This window comes from Onychostoma macrolepis, chromosome 18 (genome assembly GCF_012432095.1).
Source record: "Onychostoma macrolepis isolate SWU-2019 chromosome 18, ASM1243209v1, whole genome shotgun sequence".
Lineage (NCBI taxonomy): Eukaryota > Metazoa > Chordata > Actinopteri > Cypriniformes > Cyprinidae > Onychostoma > Onychostoma macrolepis.
In genome coordinates, this window is record NC_081172.1 from 4815879 (window position 1) to 4839395 (window position 23517).

Sequence of the window (23517 nt, forward strand, 5' to 3'; positions counted from 1 at the left end):
AACAATATTGTAATAAATGCCTATAACTTGCTTGGCGAATGGTATATGTAGACAAAATTTTATTTGGAAGTGTAAAACACACAGATACAACATTTTAAAGAAAAAAATCCAAAAATCTGTTCCTGTTGGAGTACACAGTAAAAAAAAAACACCCAATTATTGCTTGCATTTCTTAAAATTCTGGAAATTTGTTAATTCTTAGAGAAAACAAAGGGAAAATTTGGACTTTAAATCTGAAAAAACAAAGAAAAGTACAGACGTGTCAGGTGCCCCAAAAATGTTCTAGGTCTTTAAGGCTTAATGGAACATAAAAAAAAAAAGATTTTTTTGAGAACTGTCTGAGTGTTTTTGTCCATTCAGTGGAAGTCGATGGGGTTCAGTGTTGTTTAGCTCCCGACGTTCTTCAAAATATCTTCTTAGCGTTCTTCAGAATAAATTTGTTTGTGTTCCACAGTAGAAATGAAGTCATAGTGGTTTAGATTGACATGAGGGTGAGTAAAAGATGGCAGAATTGTAATTTTCTCTGAAGAGGTGTTTTTGTGAAGTAGATTTAAGTTTAATATTTATCTGGACTTTTATGAAAATGCCAGAGTCTTTGCTTTTGCTAGCACAGATTGTCTGCATAAATGCATGTGCTGAGTACTTGAAAAGCAAATATAAAGTGTGGCTTTTCCTTGACACTCCGATGTACAGAAACCGTATGATCAAGTTTGTTCAGCACTGTCAGTTTTATGCTTTTCATTGCTATAGTGACTTTAAAGAATGACATGCTAATGTGCACAAGAAACGTAAGGGCACAGTATAATGTATAAAACCGAAACACTTCAGTTTTATATTTTATCTTTATCACTTTCTCCCTCCCTCCTGTATTATACACCCTTCATGTATTTTACACCCCCAATCATTTTAATTGATGAAATGTTATTGTCATAGTTCAGCTTATATTTGTTTTCATGTGTAAAATAGCTAGAAACCCTATTTTACCTTTTCTACATATTTTAAATAAAAATCAAAAATGGACCCCAGAGGGATAATCCACCAAAAAATGAAAATGCTGTCATATATTTTTTATTATTTTTCCATACAGCAACATGTTCATAGTAACCATGTCTGTCAAGCTCAAAAAAAAAAAAAGTCACCATAAAGCACAATTTTTGTAGTCCATATGACTTGTGGCCAATATTCTGAAGCTGTAAGGTTTTTTATCAGGAGCAGTTAATTGAGAATTAACGTCTGAAATGGATTAAGGAAGTCATTCTGACAGAAATTTCAGTTTTGGAAAAACTACAGCTTATACCTTCAAAACCAACCTGCTGTTTTAATTTTTCTGGATTCCGTTTTTTTCCGTTTTAATTTTTCTGGACTCCTTTTTAATGGTCAAATTTTTTATTTTATTAATAAAAAAGCATGCCTAATTAATTAAAATCATGAAACTTTTATACAATTTAACTTTAAATTATTAAAAGTATAACAAAAATGACATGTTTAGGGCCGTATGAAATGTTTTATTTTTTTCTCACCTTATGTTTTATTGTTACCAAATTCTGTGTTTTAGCATGTCTAATTATTTGAATGCATACAAACAATTTTTATTTATTCTTACAGTAGCCTTTTTTCCCCCTCAAAAATTCTGTGTTGTGTATTTAAATTTTACTGGTTAGCCTATTTTACTGGTTAGCCTATTTCTAGCACAATGTCTTTAATAAGTTAAATCGAACTTTTATTTTGACGGGTTGCCGTGAATACATTTAAAGTTCTGTGTGTATATGATATGACGCTAGTTTTACTCAAATTAAATGGTAAAATGCTTGTGACTCTCAGAGCAGTTTTGGAGAAATTGTTCATGTATTTATGTCCTCATTGAGATGGCAGATGTTGAAATCACAGCGAGCGTCACACGTGCTGTGTGTGTAGTAAACAAAATCTGTGACATTCCACTTTAAACATACATTCCGTTTTTATGACTGTATTCCGCGATTCCGTCCACGTTTTCTGCATCCCGTAAATCATAGGGCCCTACATTTTATTTACCTCTCATCAGTTTGCATCTCTGTCTGTTGTGTAGTTCAGTCACCCCTTATTTTTTTCTCATATGATGTCTTCATACCTGTCCTCCCCAAACTTCTCTCTCATTCTTTCTCTGTCAGTGGGGATATTTCTGTGTCCCAGTACTCCCGCCCTTGAATCATCTCCCCTCCCCTCTGCCCATCTGCCCTGTCATTTACGGCCAGGGATGGCCTCCAGGAGTACAACTCCTCCCCCACTCCATGTCAGCCAATCAGACACAGCCATGCTGAGAAAAAGCGTGTCTTTCAGTGAGGAACTGCTGCTGGCGGCCTCTGGTAGGATACACCCACTGCGGTACCCATGACCTTTGACTCTTGGTGCAGTGACTGCATCCGGTGTGACCACACCAACCCCTGTGCTGCCCCCTGGCACAATATCATGCCGTCGCTGAATAAATCGTACTAACAAATGGATTTTTTTTCTCATTTGCCCACACACATCTTTCGGTAAATGCACTCTGAGTGCACGTTATGATAGGGCGGTGTGGTTTAATGTCTTCTAAGCTCTCTGATTTAACAAAACCCCACTTGCATGCGTTTTTTCAGTCTGACTGCAGGATAGATTTCTCTGCCAGTGGAAGAAGAAACTAGAAAAAACAAAGCAGCGACCCTCTGTCGTTTCTTATTGGCTGGTTCCAAAAATCTCATTTCCTAGTTCCTGGGCTCTGAGCTTATGTGTCTGAAATTGTATATTAATTGTGTTTTAATCTGTGAAAGTGTAAACTTGATGAAGTTGCCCAGCTAGTGAATGAGTAGAGCACAATTTTTGCCACGATAAATGTTATTTCTTAAAAGTCTCTGAATGTTTAATGTTTTCATACATGCATAACTTTAATGGTTTATTCAACTAATGCTATAATTAAATTTTTAAAATGGATTTGAACATATCCAATTCGAGTTGAGATATGTAATACGATTACACTGTCTAATGCTGCTCTACCTAATAAATTGTAGAAAATCACTTGTTGGCTAAAACGGCTATGTCCACCAAATTAATTACACTATTGTTCAAAAGTTTCAGGTCGATAAGATGACAGTAAAGACATTTATAAAGTTATAGCCGAAATCTTAATAAAGGCTTTATATAGGCTTAAATGGGTAACTTTTAATTAATAGTTTTGATAATTCTTGTGAATATAAATGCAGCCATGGGCACTTAGAGGTGAATGTATGTGATTGCATGGGCTATTGTAACATTGTGCACTGTGTTGTTTAGAAGTGATGTGTTGTTTACAGTCTTTCATTTCCCCAAATTTCTCTCTTCTCCATCATGAACAGGAATGGGAAGTGGCGGCAGTGCAGGGAAGGAGGCGGGGCCTCTTAAAGCTCTTCTGAGGCAGCAGACCCAATCAGCACTGGAGCAGAGAGTAAGAAAAAGAAACTTTCACATGCATTTATATATTCACAATCAAGTTTATGCACACAAGAGGAACTGGTGATTGTGAGAATGATGTTTCTCCACTCTGTCATTCTCTCACTGGATTTCAGGGGGTTTCATCATCCTCTGAAGCATTTGTTAGAACAGGGGTATGTCTGGAGAGGGCATGCCGAATGTTTTCTGATCGTAGAATCTTTCATGTTTCCCAAACTCCTCCCTGTTTGAGAACTCTGAACTGGAAGACCCGCATCTCTTCTACTGTCCTAATGACAGTCCTTCATTATCAAACCAATGACACATCAGTATTGTGACTATTGGTTTGGGGGCCATGTGGTTATGCACCCATTTCCATGGAGAACCTAGAACCTTTGACAGGTGCTAGGAAGCTCTCATGTCTACCTGTATGTCACAGTTTTGCTGCAAACTTTGTCAAGGGTAAAATTAATGTAAATGAAGAGCCAAAGATCATGAAGTCTGTGTCTTCATACTTACATGGTTGAGAAATAAACATGTACTGGTAACAATTTTGTTGAGGCTTTTAATCAGGACTTCATGCATATTTGTTATGTATTTGCATGCGGTATATCAGAATGGTAAGTTATAAGTAAAGGAGCCTCTTTTTGTTTTTATGAGCATCTTATTACCACTTGTTAAGCCACTTACATCTACTGGTAAGTCCTGATGTATTGCGCTTGACAGAGTTGTTACCCAGTAAAAGAGCCTGTCTCCTACAGTGACTGAATCTCTGTATCTCTGCATGAGTCTTGTGTTGTGATTGCTAAATATTGACAATGTAATGGCATGACCCACAGGTTTCAATTTCTGTGCTGTAAAATCTTTTGTTTTGTGTGGAAATTTCAGTACAGAAGTTGACCTGTCTTCATGACATTTGCTAGAATGCCAGTGGGTCACCTGTGTCATTTCTGTATGATTCCTCCATCACCGTTCTGTGTGTTTCAGGAATACCCTTTCTTCACGTTGACCGCCTTCCCTCCTGGATTTCTCCTTCATGTGGGAGGCGTGGTCAGTGCGCGCTCAGTAAAGCTTCTGGATCGAATCCACAACCCAGGTAAGACAGCTCATATTACTCAAGCACAAACATAAACAAATGCACCAAATATATGATACATGAACACAATTTAAAACAACATGAAATATAACTTAACTTCACTGTAGTAAGAACATAAATCAATAAAATTTGAGGTAGTTTTGCAGTGTGCATGTTGTTGGTGAGGCTTTTGTTGTATTTTCAGTTTCAGTTCTTTTTACGTTGTATGTTCTGCATCACATGCACCATTTCTTGGCCTTAATGTTTTGTCCTCTCCAGCTTAGAATGCTCTATTGCTTTTGAGATTTTGAGACATCCATCTCCCCTGAACATTATTTTTGGCTATTACATTTTTGGCTATTAGCACATGCACGAAAAATACTTTTTGTAAACCCGCATATACCCTTTCTAGTCTGTGCTAACAGTGCATTATAGGGATGTAAATATTGGTATTAATGCAATTTAATACAACCTTTCAAATATTCGGTAACACTTTATTTTAAGGTGTCTTTGTTACATGTTACATGTATTTACTATTATAATAACAATGAATTATGCATAATTACATGCAAGTAACTCTAAACCAAACCCTAATCCTAACCCTAACGATATAGTAAATACATGTGGTTAATTATTACTCAGTACTTAAATATATAATTACACTGCAACAAGGACACCTTAAAATAAAGTGTCACCAAATATTCTATTGTATAATATTTTAATATCCATTTCTAACGGAAAAGTGGCAGGTTTTGGCAAGCTTTTAATGCACAGTTAGGAAATGCAAATGCTTTGTGAATTTAAGAATATATATATATTATATATATATATATATATATATATTATATAATTTAAGTAATAATAATTATTTGATTTTTAATTTATTATAATTACTGAAATTATCATTTTGTTTTATTAAAATATTAACTGTAAAAAAAAACTGTAATATTATGAAACATAATTACAATTTAAAAGAACTGGTTTATATTTTAATGTATTTTATTATAATTTATGCCTGTGATGGAAAAAGCTGAATTTTCAGCAGCCATTACTTACATGATCCTTCAGAAATCATTCTAAAATGCTGATTTGCTGCTCAGTTATTATATATTATAATTTTTTTAGTGTTCTTTTAAGTATGCATATACAGTCAAACCAGAATTTATTCAGACACCTTCAACATTTCTCACATTATCACAGTTTATTTGCTATAGTTTAGAAAATAGTAATAAAATATGACAAGAACTCAAGAGTTAAACTGTGTCAGAACAAATTCATCTTGATAATGTCAGATAACTTTGATAGAAAGGTATGTAATGGATTGCAATCAACCAAAAATTGTTCAGCTGTTAAATTTAAGTACACAATAAAATAATACCAAAAAAACACTTAAAAAAACATGGTCAGGTCAAAGTGCCTGAATAATTTTTGGTCCCAAATTTTTTATCAAGTTTACTGGTAGTCCACTGTATGAACAATTTTTGTGTATAATATGTCACAGTTCACTTTATTTTTCTATCCTCACTTACATAAATGAACTATAGTGTCCTGCACCCACTAGTAAATAAATAAAATAAAATAAAAAATTATATCTGGTGTCTGAGTCATTTTTGGTTTGACTGTAAACACTATTTTGAGCTGTAGAAATCTGCCAAATTCAGACTCTCAATCTTCAAGAACTTGTTCGATTGTCCCTGTTATTTGTGTAGTTAGCTAATTTTTGAAAATAATTATGAATCAGACCAAAATAATAAAATAGAACTAAATCATGATCAAATTTCATGATGCACTGCATTAAAAAAAAAAAAAAATGCTTGTCGGGGTGAACTTTTACGTCCATCTTGCATACAATTTAATATATTAACTTTTTTCTGTAGTATTATTATTTTTATTTTTCTGGTCTCATAATGTTTCTAATTCTCATTCCCTACCCATCCTAACATTTGTCTATCCTCAGTTTGACCCATAACTCTTGCGGTGATCTGATTGTATTTCTTTAACACTTGCATAGATTCAGGCTTTAAAGGGGTCATCGGATGCCCATTTTCCACAAGTTGATATGATTCTTTAGGGTCTTAATGAAAACATATTTTGGTTAAAATTTCTCAATGGTAGTGTAAAAAACAATTTTTTTACCCTGTCAAAATCAGCTCTGTTTTCAGCAAGCTGTTTTTTAGTCCATGTCGCTTTAAATGCTAATGAGCTCTGCTCACCCTGCCCCTCTCTTCCATGGGGTGACGAGCAGACTGTGAACTTCAGCTGTGAAACTGGCTAAAGCCCGGCTCACACTGTGCGATTTTGGCCACGATTTGGTCAGCTGAGACAAAATTTGAAAATCCTAAAAGATTCCTATAATCCTAGGATAAAATCTGTAGTCTTTGATCGCTGGTTTGACATGTTCACCGACAGCCAATTAATGGCTGTTGCGATCAAATTTCACCTCCGACGAAATTCTGGCAGTGTCATAAGATTTGGCGCACAGTCCTGCAGTGTGACTACCCCTACGATGAATGTCAAACTGTCTCCGTTTTTCAAGACAAGCTATGAGCAGAATTAATGCTAGAGAATTATTCTATCAGCCATAAACTCCGGCGCTCCCATCCTCCTCTCATGGAATTCATCTGATATGTTGCCTTTTCTATTTAAACACTGGTTGTGCCGCTGTTTTCATGTGGGTGTGTAGAGCTGCATACACTATTCTTCTTAAATACGCCGGTATTGCCGCCGTTCATATACTTTAATGATAGCCAACATTTCGGTCCCGCGTGCAATGCAGTTCGCAGTCACTGGACGTGTATGGGTTGATAATGTAAAACTCCGGACAAGTTTTCTTGCGCGCACCAGTTTTTAATTCGTCTTGACTGTCGTACAGTCTGACATTAATGACAACTGAGATCCCATAGTGTGACATGATCATCATGTTCGTACAGTCTGACAAGTACAATCCTAAAAGATTTTTTAAAAATCGTACAGTGTGAGCCCGGCTTAACTAGCACTGTATTAGGAAAGGTGATTTGCAAAGATTCAATAAAAAAAACCCTTATACTCATTTCTTCTGTAGATGAAGCTGGATCACAAATGATTCGCGCAAACATAGATGCATTTAGGCAGATCGGGGATCGGCGCATTCCCTTCAAAAACGAAAGTAACGTTAATCCTCTGCGTCTTCAGCGGCTCAGATGTCGGGTGTAAATGATGACTGCTATGTTCATTATTACATCCAACAACTAAACACCTCAATCGCTTAATCAGAGATATCTTGTCTTCCCCTGAACCGGAGTCGACAGAATGGCGGACAGCTCTCAGCTCATTCAGGGCAGGTCTAAGGTAAGACGGCCTTGTCAATCAACTATCGTGGGAGCGGCCTGCACAGAACTATGTCATTCTGACAGGAATCTCAAAACAGCCTGATTTGAGAGGGGATTTTAAAATAGGGATTTAAAAAAAAAACACTGGGTGGATTTTTATCATTATAGGATGGATGTGTACACACACTTCCAACACACATTTATGTTCAAACAACTTGTAAAGTGAATTTTGCATCCGATGACCCCTTTAACCAAGCTGAACCATTACCTACTAATTTACATTTTGCATGCTGACATGTTTCCAAATTAGGTTGTTATTTTGTATAGTGGAGTGTAATTAAAGGGAGAAAAACATTAATTATTTCTGAACTACAACTCAGAGGGTGTTTATTGTTTTATTTTCTTAATTGTAACTTATAGATGACTGCAAGCACACACATACACCCACAGTTGTTATTCCACAACATACAAATGAAACACATCTACTACTACATCTGCGTATGAATGTTTAATTAGTGTGTGCGAGTGTGTGTGTGCATTAATTAAAGCATGGTTTGGTTGAAGGAGCTGCTCATGTAGTTTTATTGTAGATGTGCTGATTTAGAGCCTCTGACATAGTGCTGCTGCATGCTTTTTTCTCTATCTCTTTCTCTCTCTTCTTCGTCTTTCACCTCTTTCCCCCTCATTCTCTCTCGCAGACTGATTTTCTTCCTCTCTGTCCATCTCTTCTCTCTCGCTCTCGTTCTCGTGGTCACCCTCTCAGATAACTATTGTCTGACTTTGCAGTTCCTGTGGAGTGGTGTTGTCCAGTGTTGTGTTCTTGTTTGTAGTTGGTGTTTGGTTTTCTTTTTCTTTTCTACTCTCTTTCTCTCTCTCTTTCTCTCTTTTTCTCTCTGCTCCTTTAACCGATCTACTAATGTGGCGATTTGGCTCAGCCTTGGGTAACACCAGATCATACAAACTGCTAGACTGGAATAGTTTCACTGCAGGTACTACCCTACCCTCAGTCCTGCTTTTCACACACAAACACACACATACACGCACATGAAGCCCTTGGCAGCTCAGCTGTTACAAACTTTCCTAAATATTAATCCGTATTATCGGTTTTGAGAGAGTACTGAATTTTGAATATTCTCCTTTAGCAATTAATCAACATTGTGATAATGCATAAAGGGACTGTTCACACAATAATGAAATTCTGTCGTCATATACTGACCCTCATGTTTTTCTAAACCCTTATGATTTTCTTTCTTCTGAGGAACACAAAAAAGATGTTCAGCTGCTGTTTTTCGTAAAATGAAAAGCATAGTATGTAAAGACCTTCCACAACAGGTTTTGTGTGGATGTCGCCAAACACCACTGCAGTAGATGGGAAGGTTGTCGGCAAATAACATCTTCACTGTCTGCATCACAAATAGTTCAATATGACTTAAGGAATATAGGAAAAAAGAGCAGCGTGAACATTTTTTTCATGCAACACTAAAGGATTTTTATTTTTATTTTTTTAAGAAAGACATGCAGATTTTGAATAACAGGAGGGTCAGTAAGTGACATTTTAATTTTACAGTGACTTTTTCCCTTAGTATGTATTGAAATATGTTATTGAGTGCATATTCACAATTAAGAAGATGAGTTGATTTTTGTCAAGAATGATTACAAATACTTTTAAAGATGAATTAAGTGTGTAAAAGGAGTCATTTATGCCTTACACAGGCAATCTCAGATATACACAGACTCGCACATACAACCTCAAGCCTTTTCTCAGTAGTGTGTGTTGCATGAGCTGCCACGCGCTGTGCTTCTGTATGAACGTGTGTGTCTGGCAGCTGCTGCATGTTTTAGCTGGATGCGTGGCTGTTCTCTGCTCTGGCTGATCATTCCTTGATCTGCTCTGACTGCGCTTCTCCTGACCCCTTACCCAGCGTCCCCTCCTCCCTTATCACATGACCACTTGATCTACCAATCCAGTGAAGTGGACTTAGGCAGTGTTCTACTTTCAGTCATGAAAGATCTCATGACCTCTGTGCCCTTGGCAGTGCTGCTGCCTCTGTGGTCGTTGTTGCTTCCCTCTACTAAAGTAATAAGGATTCATACATTATGGATTATGTTTGTGTAAGCTGATATCACATGTGCTCTGATATTGATTCGTAGTCATTTACCCCTTTCACACATACAGACTTTACTGGAAAATTACCAGTAAATTGCTGTAAAGAGATCATGTGTGAACAGGACCTTATCAAAAATACTGGTAAATTTGTTCTGGCAATTTACCAGTATGAGAAGTTGTAACATTACCAGTAAATTGCTGGAATGATGCTGTGTGTGAACGCGGAATGAAGATTACCGGTATGAGCACGTACAAGTAAAGAACGCACTGACTCAAGACATCTACTGTGGGCCAATCCAGAGCCATTGAAATAGAAAATTCAACGGCTCTGGGCCAATCATAACATTCTGACGAAGATGATACTTTTACTCGGCGCTGTGTAGTTCAGTTTAAAGTCGTCTAAAATTATGTCTCTGGACCAAAAGGGCTGCATGATTGTGAACGTTTGACACAAAAATGAAAACATGTTTGTTTACAAACACAACATCGGCATGCGCAGTTGTTTAGAAGTAATTTCTGGTTAATGACGTCACAGAATTTACTGATAATTTTAAACTGATGTGTGAATGGTGTTTTTCCAGAAAAAAGACTGAATGTTGTTGCCTGTGTGAATAGTGCATTTTTGAATTTACCGTTAAAGTCGTTCCGTTAATTTACGGCAATTTACTGGTATTACTGTGTTACAGCGGCTAGTGTTTTTTAAAATCTATATATAAAAATGTGAAAAATAAATTGGTTTTGGTGAGTAAATAAAAGTTGTCTGACCTTTCTGAAATACAAACCATTTGTCACAAATATTGAGATAATTAAAAATCTGCCAGAGGTATAATAAGTTAATTTGATGTATTTAAATAATTGAATTATGTAATATAATTTAATATGATAAAAATATTTATGTAGTTCAATAATGCAAATGCATTAATGCATTATTTAAAGCATATTACTTGGCCTGTATATTTCATCTGTCATTGGCAGAAGTGGCAAAAGTTTTTTGAAGCTCTGAAAGTTTTTGAGCTCTGACAGGTGCTGTTTTTCAATGAATTGAGAATTATTTGTTTTTACAAAAGCAATTGAATGCTTGGTTTAGTTTAGAAGAAAGTTAATTGTGAACTTGTGTGTTTTTTAATGAAGTGTTACTAGTCAGGCTACGAGTGATTTGAATCATGTAATATCAGTGGTAAGGTGAGCATCAGGCCATCATTTATTTTTATTTATTTATTTTTTTCCACACTTTCTTCTGCTGTTGGCTGTTTATCCAGAATAGGATGGAGTTTGTCCTCCATTGGGAAGCATGACTGCACCAGCAGGGGAATGCTCTGCCTACTGTTGTAGATTAGTTCATGAATAGCTGTCAGTCAGGAGAATGGCAAATCACACCACTGTCCTCTTCGTCCTCACCATCATCATCATCTTCCTCATTCCCCTCAACCCTCTCCTACTTGTGGTAAACAGGCAGGGGAGTTTGCGCTCGTGAAAACCCCTTGCTCTCAGAGAGTGTGAGCACCTGTGCGTGCATGTGTGCGAGTGTTGTGTATGTGTGTGTGAAAGAGAAAAGCTCAGGTGCTAGCCTTGTTCGCTTGTTCATGGATTGCTCCCTCTCTGAGAACAATTTTTAGATTTGTCACTGTTAAAAATATATATACAGCTAAATTAATAAAACTGATGTTCTGATGATGTTGTAAGGCCTGTTGCTCACACCACATGCTCGCTCAAGCTACTGCTCAATTACGTTACATGTTTTCTGATGCATAACAAAAATCTCTAGAAAATAGTGATTTTAAAGTTCTGACTGTCAGCATTTTTATCTTTCATCATCTGGAAAAAATCTCTTTGAAAATTACTCCTACGATAATTGATATAGAGATTCATGAGAGAACTGCAGGGAGTTTGTGAATTAACAAAAAGCTAATAATTAAATCATAAAAAATGAAAAAGTATGATAAATAAACAATATTAAAATAAAAAACTTTCTAAGAATATTTACTATTTTGTTTACCCATGTCATGTGATCATTAACCGACATCAGAGAACACATGTTGTTAAATTTTTGGAATATTAATTTCAGTTTTTTGGTCAAAGAGATCTGGCTGACAAAAACACTCTTTGGGAATATAGATAGACAGTAATAATTAAGAAATAAATACATTTTAGACAAAAATTTATTGTGAATTGTGCCAGATTTAGGAGCATCAATAAACCAGCTAACAGGGCTAGTATGCTGCTAAAGACAGGGGGTGTGTATGTGCCGGTGGTGTGCATGATGATGTAAATATGTTTGTTTCAGATGAGCCGGAGACACGCGATGCGTGGTGGGAGGAGATCCGTCAGGAAATAAAGTCTCATGCCAAAGCTCTTGGCTGCCACGCTGTGGTGGGGTACAGCGAGTCCACCAGCATCTGGTACTTAAACACACACGCACAATGCTCAATTCTGAGGATGCTTCTACACACTGGTTCTCAACTGTTTTTTGGCTTCCTCATATATCCAGGTTTTTTAAGACGGTTGGAGGAGTCAGTTAAAATGATGTGTCTTGATTTTTTATTTGCACAGCTTTCTCATTCTGTCATTCAGCCGTGATGAAATGCTCTGATTATGTGCTCTTTGTGTTTGCAGTGAGGAGGTGTGTATTCTATCTGCGTCAGGCACCGCAGCGATCCTTAGCTCCCGGTTCATGCAGGACGGCTCGCTGGACACCGAACACAGGTTGTCACGGCAACCACTTTGTGTCTTTTCTACAGGGTCAGAGAGGGTCGAGGGGGATATGGGTAGTTCAGCCTCGCTAGGGTAGGTTAATGACACATAACACATACACACACACACCTTTGGCCCCATGCTAAGGGACTCTTAAAAGAATAGTTCACCCAAAAATAAAAAGAAATGTGATCATTAACTCTTCCCTCATGTCGTATCAAACTTCAAAAAAGGTGTACTAAGAAAATAATCCATAATAATAATGTTATAGATCTTGTGAACATTAAATATTCTTTTGATAATCCAATGCATGTCACAATATAGAAAAGATCTGTCAATACTTCCGTTTCATTGCGACTTCAACAATAGTACTAATTTTTTCTAATGTAGAAACTTAAGTTTTCTGTGAAGCTGCTTTGCAACGATTTGTATCGTGACAAGCACTATACAAATAAACTTGAATTGAATTGAACAATAAAATTAAGTCATTATTCACTGAATTTTTTCCCTTAATACAGTAGCTCTTAAAGTCGGCTTGAAACATAAATTGTGACATATTTGAGTGAAATGGCTTCTCGAACGAGTAAAAAAATACAAAAAATACAAAATAAATAGTAGGGATGCACGATATTGGATTTTTGCCGATAATTTTCAACTCATTTTGGCCGATACTGATATATTTCCTTTTGTTTGGAAACAACACCAAGTCTCTCCTGTGCAGAAATTATAAGCAAAATAGTTTTTAATTTTGGTTAGTTTTTAACAAGAACTTATTTGTTAGAATTAAATAAACAATAATTAAGTTTTTTTGACAGTACATTGAAGCTTTGAAAATAACTATAAATAAACTATATATCAATCGCTGCATTTTTTACCCCCATCAAAATATACTCATTATTTTATGACATCAATTACTGCTTTATTTAATCAGAAACAGTCTAAATGTTACTTGTGTAGGCTATTTTACTTTTAATTGAATTAGAAGTAGGCCAACAGTGCCCCCTACAGATTAAAACTCCTTACTGAGCGGGCATTAGGACCCGGGGGAGGCTGTCACTGCTTCCACTGCACCTGCTATTACTGTTTATACACCTAATGCTCATTCTGTACGTGCTTTCACAGATTAAATGCAGTGATTCAAAAGAGTGAATCTAATAGTCATTCAGACAAAACTTTGCTTCAAAAATCAGTCACACTGTTGACGTGATCTAATCGCTAGCACATCCTGAGCACATGTGAGTTAAGGTATTCCTCTTATCGGCAAGACATATCGGCATCATTTTTAATATCGGGCCAATGCCGATATTTACATTTAAAGCCATTATTGGCCGATTCCGATATCAGTCCGATAATATTGTGCATCCTTAAAATATAGGATGGTATTTGATTTGGAATTGATTAGTTTATTTGTTTGCTGCGATCTTATGTGAAAGGATGTTGTTGCAAGGGGAGGAAAAGTTAAAATGTTTGATTAAAAATTTACAAAAGCACATCAATTAAAAAAATGATATTGATGAATTAATCACTTTTAATAAACACTGCAGTATTGTCAATTTGGATTTCATGGTGACATTAAAAGCCAAAAGGTTTGGAACGACAAGTGTAAGTAAATCATAACTTAAATTTCATATTGGGTGAACTTTTCCTTTAATCTCAATACTAAACAATACTAATTAAATTGGTGTGTGTTTGTGTGTGTGTTTGTGTGTGTGTGTTTGCTGAAGGTGTTTTTTTACGGCTACTAACCAAATTAAGTCCTGAGGGCTAAAATCATTTACCTGTCTCTGCATGTGTTTTATGTACAAAAATAATACCATATTGACACATTTGTATGCTTATGTAATTCTTTTATTCATTTTTAGCTCATTTGGGTGCTTGGGTCTGTATGTGTGCCCTTGTGTTATTGTTTATGTACTAACTGCACAGTTTATTTCTCTTAGATTTGAGGAGGTGGTGCCCCCTGGCTGTGGGTTTTGTCACATACCATACGATGAGTTGAATATACCGTTTCCTGCTCAGCTCACCTATTGCTACTGCTGTCGCCGCTACAAAGTGCCCGACGTCCTCTTCACCACAATCGACTTGCCTACTGAAGCCAATGTCACCGGGAAGGGCTGCCTGATTCAAGCCAGGTATTACATGCACAGGACATCCTGTCCAAATGGTATATTATTGTTCTGCATACTGCACGGTATAATGAAAATAGTATATGAAACTATATTTAGAATGCAGTGATACATTTTAAATAGCAGTATGTAGGGCTGCACATGTAATTGAAATAAAACAAATCTCGAAGGCTACGATTTAATTAGATAAATATGTGCACTGCCTGTTTCAGCGTGAAGCACAGCACTGTGTTCCTTTACACGCATGCAACTCATTATTTAGGGTTTTCAGTTTCTCATTGTGACTCAGTTCATAGCAAATACTTCCACATAAACCCATTGTTGCATCTGCTCTGAGTTTGAGTGACTTGTGTGACATGCGTCAACCATCTTCCCACACTTGTAATGAGACAGGACAATGTTGCATTTGAGTGAATTAATAAAACATTTGAAACTGTTTTTGTCCCAAGTGAATAATTACTTTGGATGAATGTAAAGTCAAGCCCATTGCATTGTCGGATACAGATTTCTCACAATGTGCTCCATTCAGAAGGTCAATCCAGGTATTCTTTGCATCTCACTATAGGCTGTGCCGGACTAAAAAGAAGGCGCAAGGAGAAGGGAACGCCACGGCCATTAGCAATCTTCTGCCATTTTTAGAGTATGAACTCCACACACAGCTGATGAACAAATTGAAGCTACGAGGCATGAACGCTTTGTTTGGTCTACGTATCCAAATAAGCGTTGGAGAGACCATGCTGCTAGGATTAGCGGTCAGTATGCAATTACCAATAATGCTCAGTGAATTTTATGTATTCAATATGACTATTATTAAATGTATTATTTATTTATTAAATATGACTGTATATGCTGCTGTTTTCATGCTAATAGATGTTGTTTGTTGCCTCTAGTCTGCAACAGGAGTTTATCTGACAGCTTTACCCAGTCCTGGAGGAATCCAGGTTGCTGGAAAAACTCCCAGTGACATCACATACGAACAGCATATCTCCAATATGCAGAAGAAAATCAATGATACCATTTCTAAAAACAAAGAACTGCATGAAATCAACCCTCCTGTAAGTACATATACACATCAAGTGTATTTCAAAGCTTTTATATTTGATTTGATTTGATCCACCTGTTCCTCTTTCAAAAACACAGCTAAAACTTCCCCCCCCCCCCATTGTATAGGAGGTTGTCGAAGAGATCATTGGTTCGCCGATCCCTGAGCCCCGTCAGAGGTCTCGTCTCTTTCGTTCTCATTCAGAGAGTTCAGATGAGGTTTCAGAACTAGACCTATCCCATGGGAAGAAGGATGCCTTTGTATTGGAGGTAAGTTTGCTTGCACTGGAGGTTGATGGATTTGAGAGATGAACAAGGATCTTTTTAATGTTTTAATACTCTTCTAGATTGATGACACGGACGCTGTGGAAGATATACATGCTCTTCTGACTGATTCCCCCACCCCAGCAGGTAAACACATGTGCTAGACCATTGTTGGACTCTATTCTGTGTTTACTGGGCTATATATTCACCTGTGTATGTACGTTCTCTTGTTTTCCCTTCAGGATTCTACAGCTGCAACACTGAAATAATGCCTGGGATTCAGAACTGGACTTCAGCTATACAGGTACTGTTCATCCCAGTGAACCTGTTGGTTTCTGTTGAGTTTTGAATTCTTGAAGATGTAAACGCATCAACACACCATCTGCAGTGTTCAGGAAACGGATAGTATTTTAATAAAGCCAAAATGACAGCAAGATCCATTTCAAACCACAACACAGATTTCAATTTTATGAGCAGCATTTTATATGTGTATATATTAAAGGTGTACAGTAGGAGATCTTGGAAAATGCTAAATTTAGCCTGATAGCACTGAAAGCGAATGTCCCACCCTCCCTGCAATCGCCGTCTAAAGCCACGCCCCCTGCACGCATATACGCTCACAGACCTGAATACCAGAGACAAATTTAATACAATAGGCTACATCAGCGTTACACATCGCGCCCCCCGCTCTGCACATTTCGTATCTCTTATCACATGCGACATTTGTTCTATTCGACCGTAAGTGCCCTGCGAAATGGACATCACCGTAAACCTAGATTGAAAATTGTCCAGGTATCCATTTGAGTTTAAGTAGTTGTTCAGCTGATTAAAAACTAACTTTTCAATAATCTTACCTATGAAAGGAAGATCTGATATTGGTCTATAGTTGCTCAACATTGTGTTATCAAGATTGCGCTTTTTCAGAAGGGGCTTAATAATTGCAGTTTTCAGGGAGTTTGGAAATGTCCCAGAAAGAAGTGAGGCGTTCACCACTTCAAAGAGATCTGCTTCTAAACAGTTAAGCACACTTCTGAAAAAAGATGTGGGAAGTGTGTCATGATAGCAGGTTGATGATTTAAGGTGCTTTACTACTTCACTACAATGAAGACAATTACTGTTGCCCTAATATATGCAGACAGATGAAGCTAGTTTGAGAGATGTTCACTCTGGAAAAACATATTTATTGTCTCTATAATGTTTATATGAGTTTATATGAGCTTATAGTTGTTTGGTGTGGAATCAAACTTTTTTTTTTTTCTTCAGATGTTTACCTCTGTGAGGGTCTTCCGCCTTAACGCCAACTTAACCAATCAGGGACTGAATAAGATTTTCAGTGACCTCTGTGAGAATCTGCTGAAGGTGAATACATTTTTCCTGTTTTCTGAATACATTTATCTATTTTTCTCAGTACAATCATGGTTTGATATGGACCAGCTAAACCAAATGTTTTAAGTGTGTTTGGATATCACTGCTCTACCTGGATATATGTGTGCTCTGTAGAGTTTGTACTTCAAACTGCGCTCGATGGTCCCCTGTTGTCTTTGTCACTTGAACTTCACCGTAGCCATTCCTGAAGATGAGCTCATTCAGGTGAGAACACACCTGTCCTTATTTCCTTAATTGTTAAATATGTTATTAAACATTCAGTTTGTGATCTTATTACTTTTAAACAACAAAAAAGTAAGAACGAAGGCATTCAAGATCTGTTTGTCCTGTTTAGATTCATTCTTGTTCATTTATCTCTGTCCCACATGATTGGTCGGTGTTGTTTAATTGGCAGGTGGCTGTGACAGCTGTGGCAATGAGCTTTGACAAAGAGCAATCTTTGGAGAATGGCAAACAAAGTGGGGAAAAGACACTGATAAAGGGTAAGCATGTGCTGTACTGTATGTGTAGTATGTTCAAGTAAGACACCTTTTTGAAAAGCAAATCCTCAATGTTGATTGTTTCTTGCAGCCATAACAGAAAATGATGAGCAGCTTCAGTTCAATCTAGAGCTCAATGCTGAAACTTCTTCTCCCAATCCTCTCAGCTCACCCAAAGGTAAACCCTGGTGAATCCTCACTTTAAACTTCACCCGGTGTCCCATACAGTCCTTTATAGCTCTTCAAAATATCAATAAAAACTATAATAGTGTAAAATATACTAAAACAACACTTTCTAAGTAATTATCTATATCTTAAAATTAGCAAACAATTGAAAATCTTACTGAAAATCTTAGGGAAAATGATTATAAAAATAATTGAGTTCTGATATCTACATTGCACACCGGCTTTTCACAATATTAAGGAAAATCCTGTTTTCCTTGGTGTGTCCCTTTAACACAGCATTGGTTTCCTGTGTGTGTGTGTCTCAGGTCTATCAGAGGTTGGCAGCCATCCGTCGGCCAGAGGTCAGTACCTGATCCGTTGCTGAGAGTTCTGGAAGCACCAGGGTGTTTTTTTTCTTTTAATTTCTGCTCCTTTTGTGTGTGACAGTTTGAAGTGCTGCAGCACACACCCCAGCATCATCCATTTTACCCCTTTTTTCTTTTTTTTTTTTCTTTCTTTCTTTGTGTTATTTCCTCTTCTCTTTGTCCCTCTGTTGTGTCGTTGTGTGTATGTACTTGTCCGCGGGATTTGTGACCGCATGTGCACATATTTCTATGTCTGTGTGTGTGTTCGTGTCTATCTGTGTTCATTTCTGAATGTCTGTCTATATATATATATATGTGTGTGTGTGTGTGTGTGTGTGTGTGTGTATGTGTGTATGTGTATGTGTGTGTGTGTGTGTGTGTGTGTGTCCAGCCCCCTCAGTTGATTACAGTTCCTTTGCAGACAGATGCAGCTCCTGGATAGAGCAGCTTAAACTGAAAGCTCACACCATAAGACGCGGATCGGTTAAAACAAGTAGGAGCACACATGCAAACTCGCTTACATACACAAACACATACACAATCACATAGACCCTAGTCAGAGTAAACTGCATATTTAACAGGATCTTTAACTTCAAGATGTAATCAAAATGGGCCCAATATACTTAACAGACTACCTTAATACAATATTCATAAACATTTGCTTGGTCTTATTATGCTTATTTCATTGGTGCACATTATTCCAAATTGATGTTCCACTAAAATAATACCTTGCTATATTCACATATGTATGTGTGTATGTGTATATATATATATATATATATATATATATATATATATATATATATATATATATAATTTTTATGTATGTAATCTATGTAAATAAGCTTAAAAATCACAATATGGAAGTAAAATGTTTTAGTTTACATTGTTTAATATGAACAAAAATGAGATTCTGGGGGTTTGAAGTTCAATGTGTTAAATATGTCATATTGTTTAAAGTCCTAGGTCACTAGTATGTTTAAATTTTTGAAAACAAAATAAATGTTATGTTTTTAAAATTTTTGCCAGCTAAATGAAGCCCAGGGTACATCACAGTTTGACATATTATCTTCTAACCCTCACAGCCTCATTAAAAATCAAATGTCAAATTTAAAATGACATCTACTCTGACTACAGTCTATAGTTCTACACGCATCCTTACACACTCGTACTACCATGTCTTGCATCAAAAAGTGAACGAGTCTTGCTGCCATATGCTGATCCGATCAAACTTGATTGACAGTGTGAAAGTTGAGGTTGAGTCCTAGTGAGGAGCCAAGATGAAGACTATCATTCTTTCAGTTGTGCCTCAGTGATTTCATCTTTGAGCTTGCTGATGTGATGAGTATAAACAAAGCACAGACCCACTGTGTCATGGGCCCATGCAGAGTCGCATATGATGCATTGATGCATCATAAGTATGGCTATACAGGTTGTATTGTCCAGGGTTGGGCGTTATAGCTAAAAAAAAAAAACAGTTTTTTTCCACACAGTTTTTTACTAAATGAGCACAAAAATGATTAAGAAACTTCTATGAACCATTCTCTTGCATCTCTGGAAAACCTGGAAATTGCAAACTCCAAAAGCGTGATTTCCTGGTCCTGAAACATTACAGAAATTTGTAGAATTTTAATATTAAATAATACTAACATTCTTAAAATTTAATTAATAGTAAAAAAAAAAATAATTAAATAAAAATTATTGTTGTTATTATTAAATATGAATATTTATATCATTTAATTGAAAAAAAAGGAAATCGCAATGATGTAGTAATGAAAAATTCTAAATTTGTCCAGTTATACTATTATTATTATTAACATTTTATGAGTAGTAATACAAATGATTGTTATATTTTTAATATTAAAATTTTTATATTATGTTATGCTCCATTGTGTATTTTTTTTGGAGTAAAATTTACTTTTTGTGAGTAATGTTTATAAAATACTATTAATGGCTTTAGTTTAACAACTTTAGTTTTAGTTATGGAAAAGTTATGGACGTTCATTGCTCAGTAAGTGTGGAAACCCTGATAACACGTAGGAATAAACAGCAGTTTTTGTGTACATATTGTTTTTACTGAAACATGAAAAATGACAAATGGAGACTTCTAAATGTTTTTAAATCAACTTTTTGAATTTTAAATCAGTTCTTTTGAAAAGGGCTTGGACTAATGCATGTTTCATGTAAATAAATGTAACGAAACTGATTCTAATGTTCAAATCACGATATTGCTTTCATAAAATCATTGCAGTATTCACTGTGTTGCTTTACTGTATGCCGTCAACAAAATAATCACAGTAAAATTGTATATATCGCCCAGCCCTAATTGAGTCCACTGACCGATAGTTAGAGCTATGTTTGGGAGCTGCATGCGCATTAGTGCTCTGTGTAATAATTGTGATGCTGCATCACTCATGAATGATGTTTTACAGCTTTGAGATTTTGAGCTCTTTCACACTCTTGATGGAAAAAGTGTCCTCCCTCCTCAAAGCTCATCATCCTCTGATTTATCAAGGCTGACTGAACATGCGTGCATTCATTCTTTCTTTCCTCCTCTGTCTCTGTATTTGCATGCTGTTTATTTGCATGGTGCAGTGCTGTTGCTTTGCTTTGATCACATGCTGCTGATCTGCAACACAAATACACACATCGTTTTTCCTCGGTCACACTATGTTTGTCTCGTCACATCCGTTTGTCTTGTACAGCGCCCTCTGAAGGCAATGTCTGGTATCTTCCCACCCCCCCCTCTTTCTTTTCTCTCTTCTCTTTCTCTCTACCCCTCGCTCTCTCTCGCTCTCCTACTCTCAACAGCATCATCTCTGGAGAAGGCTAGCCCGTTGCCTGAAGGTCGCTCTCGTTCTCTTCGGTCAAATCGTTCCTACTCAGGCAGTTCTGTTGCAGTCGTCAAAATGACCCCGCTCTCTTTCATTCCTGGAGCAAAGATCATCAAATACCTTGGCATCATCAACATGTTCTTCATTAGAGAGACCACCTCACTCAGAGAGGTAGCAGTCTCTCTGTTTTTAGACGCATTCAGGTCACGTACATTAAGGCATTTGCTTATTATCATTATTATTAATATTAATATACTTATAATAATAATAATAATAATAATAATAAAATTAATGTTAAGTATTTTTATAATATTAATAATGCAATTGAAAATAATATAACAATAATAATAATAATATAATAGCAATAACAATAATAAATAATTTTGAATATTTTTATATTAATGCTATTAAATAAATATTTCTTTTAATATGTCATTAAGATGGTTCACAATTATTAATATTAAAATGACAAATTATTATTATTAATTTAATATTAAATATTATAATATTGATGTTATTAAAATGTTAATTTAATTAATACAACAAATAAAACATTTGAATAATATTAAAATTAATTAACATTAACAATGAATATTTTTATGCAAGTAAAATATAAATTATTATTATTAATATAGTTTAATGACTTGTTTATAATAAGTATTGTAATAATATTAAACATTTGTAAATTTTTACATTGAAAATATTGGTAATATTATTTATTATGGTAAATTGTTATGAATAATAAAAATCAATGGTGCAAAAAATATTATTGCTTGTAATGTAATAATATTAAAGATTTGTAATAATATTATGTTATTAAAATTATTTAGAAGTAGTAAGTAGTAATTCATTTATATTCTTTGGTATTATTATTGTCACCTTGCATTATTTTTTCTTATGTTTTAGGAGGGAGGTGTGAGTGGGTTTTTGCATACGTTTATTGCTGAAGTATTTGCGATGGTTCGTGCCCATGTCGCTGCTCTTGGAGGAAATGCTGTCGTCTCTTACAGCATGAAGGAGTGTGTGTTTATGGAGAACCCTAACAAGAACCAGGTTAATACATGCACAGTCACACACACAGACTCATACACACTCAACCCATCACGTTTGCTCATTCATGCTCATATTGTGTGCTTTACAGGCGCAGTGCCTAATCAACGTCAGTGGGGACGCTGTTATTTTCATCCAAGAATCTGAACTCGAGTCGACTTCGGTACAGACACAGTCAGCCACCACACACACCTCCAACGGTGGGGAAGGAACGTGAACTTGCATACACACACCGACAAATTCTTAAGTAAACGAGTCTTAAAGGGTTACTCCACTCCAAAATGAAAATTGTGTCATTAATCACTTACCCCCATGTCATTCCAAACCTGTAAAAACTTAGTTCGTCTTTGGAACACAATTTAAGATATTTAGGATGAAAACCGGGAGGCTTGTGACTGTCCCATTGACTGCCAAACAATTAACACTGTCAAGGCACAGAAAAGTATAAAAAAACATTGTCAGAATAGTCCATCTGCCATCAGTGGTTCAACCGTAACATTATGAAGCTATGAGAATACTTTTTGTACTTAAAGAAAATGACTTTATTCAACAATTCGTCTCCTCTGTTTCAGCGTAGCGCCATTTTGGAGAGTATCCACTGGACGCAAGCAGCGCACTGTTCTGTGTCAGCCGCACAACACACGGATATGCTGTTTTCGTTCAAATCAAAGCGTAAACAAACGTAGAAGATGTATCTGTGTTGTGTGGCTGACACAGAACAGCGTACGCTGCTTGCGTCCAGTGGATGCTCTCCAAAATGGCGCTACGCTGAAACAGAGGAGACTGTTTTTTCTTTGCGTACAAAACGCTTTATAACGTTACGGTTGAACCACTGATGGCAGATGGACTATTCTGACTATGTTTTTTTATACTTTTCTGTGCCTTGAAAGTGTTAATTGTTTGGCAGTCAATGGGACAGTCACAAGCCCGGTTTTCATCCAAAATATCTTAAATTGTGTTCCAAAGACGAACAAAGTTTTTACAGGTTTGGAACGACATGGGGGTAAGTGATTAATGACACAATTTTCATTTTGGGGTGGAGTTACCCTTTAACATGAGCCATGCCATTTAAAGCAGTGTCACGCTAAATCTACCAACCAAATCTCCAAAAAAGAAGTGAAAATCCAGACCTTATTGGTTAGTTCTCCAAAGTGTCATATTATAGACCCATTAAATGGCCAATATTTTGTTTTATTTCAGAATAATGTT

General features: G+C 36.2%; 1 protein-coding gene across 14 annotated transcripts in view; it reads left to right on the forward strand.

Annotated features, from left to right (window-relative positions):
- c2cd5 (C2 calcium dependent domain containing 5) overlaps positions 1 to 22614 on the forward strand; it is a 29018-nt gene extending 6404 nt beyond the window's left edge. For 4 of the 14 annotated variants that reach the window (XM_058751434.1, XM_058751439.1, XM_058751435.1 and 1 more), the window contains 19 exons: positions 3345 to 3433; positions 4405 to 4513; positions 12192 to 12306; positions 12521 to 12691; positions 14539 to 14730; positions 15290 to 15476; positions 15615 to 15779; positions 15895 to 16035; positions 16113 to 16176; positions 16272 to 16333; positions 17293 to 17388; positions 17530 to 17619; positions 17810 to 17897; positions 17986 to 18072; positions 18386 to 18421; positions 18816 to 18917; positions 21236 to 21429; positions 22165 to 22311; positions 22400 to 22614. In XM_058751434.1, coding sequence (XP_058607417.1) covers positions 3345 to 3433; positions 4405 to 4513; positions 12192 to 12306; positions 12521 to 12691; positions 14539 to 14730; positions 15290 to 15476; positions 15615 to 15779; positions 15895 to 16035; positions 16113 to 16176; positions 16272 to 16333; positions 17293 to 17388; positions 17530 to 17619; positions 17810 to 17897; positions 17986 to 18072; positions 18386 to 18421; positions 18816 to 18917; positions 21236 to 21429; positions 22165 to 22311; positions 22400 to 22525 — 2261 coding nt within the window. In that variant the 3' untranslated portion in view covers positions 22526 to 22614. The other 10 variants (XM_058751437.1, XM_058751440.1, XM_058751447.1 and 7 more) reach the window with 9 other exon arrangements.
- Positions 22615 to 23517: the final 903 nt, after the last annotated feature.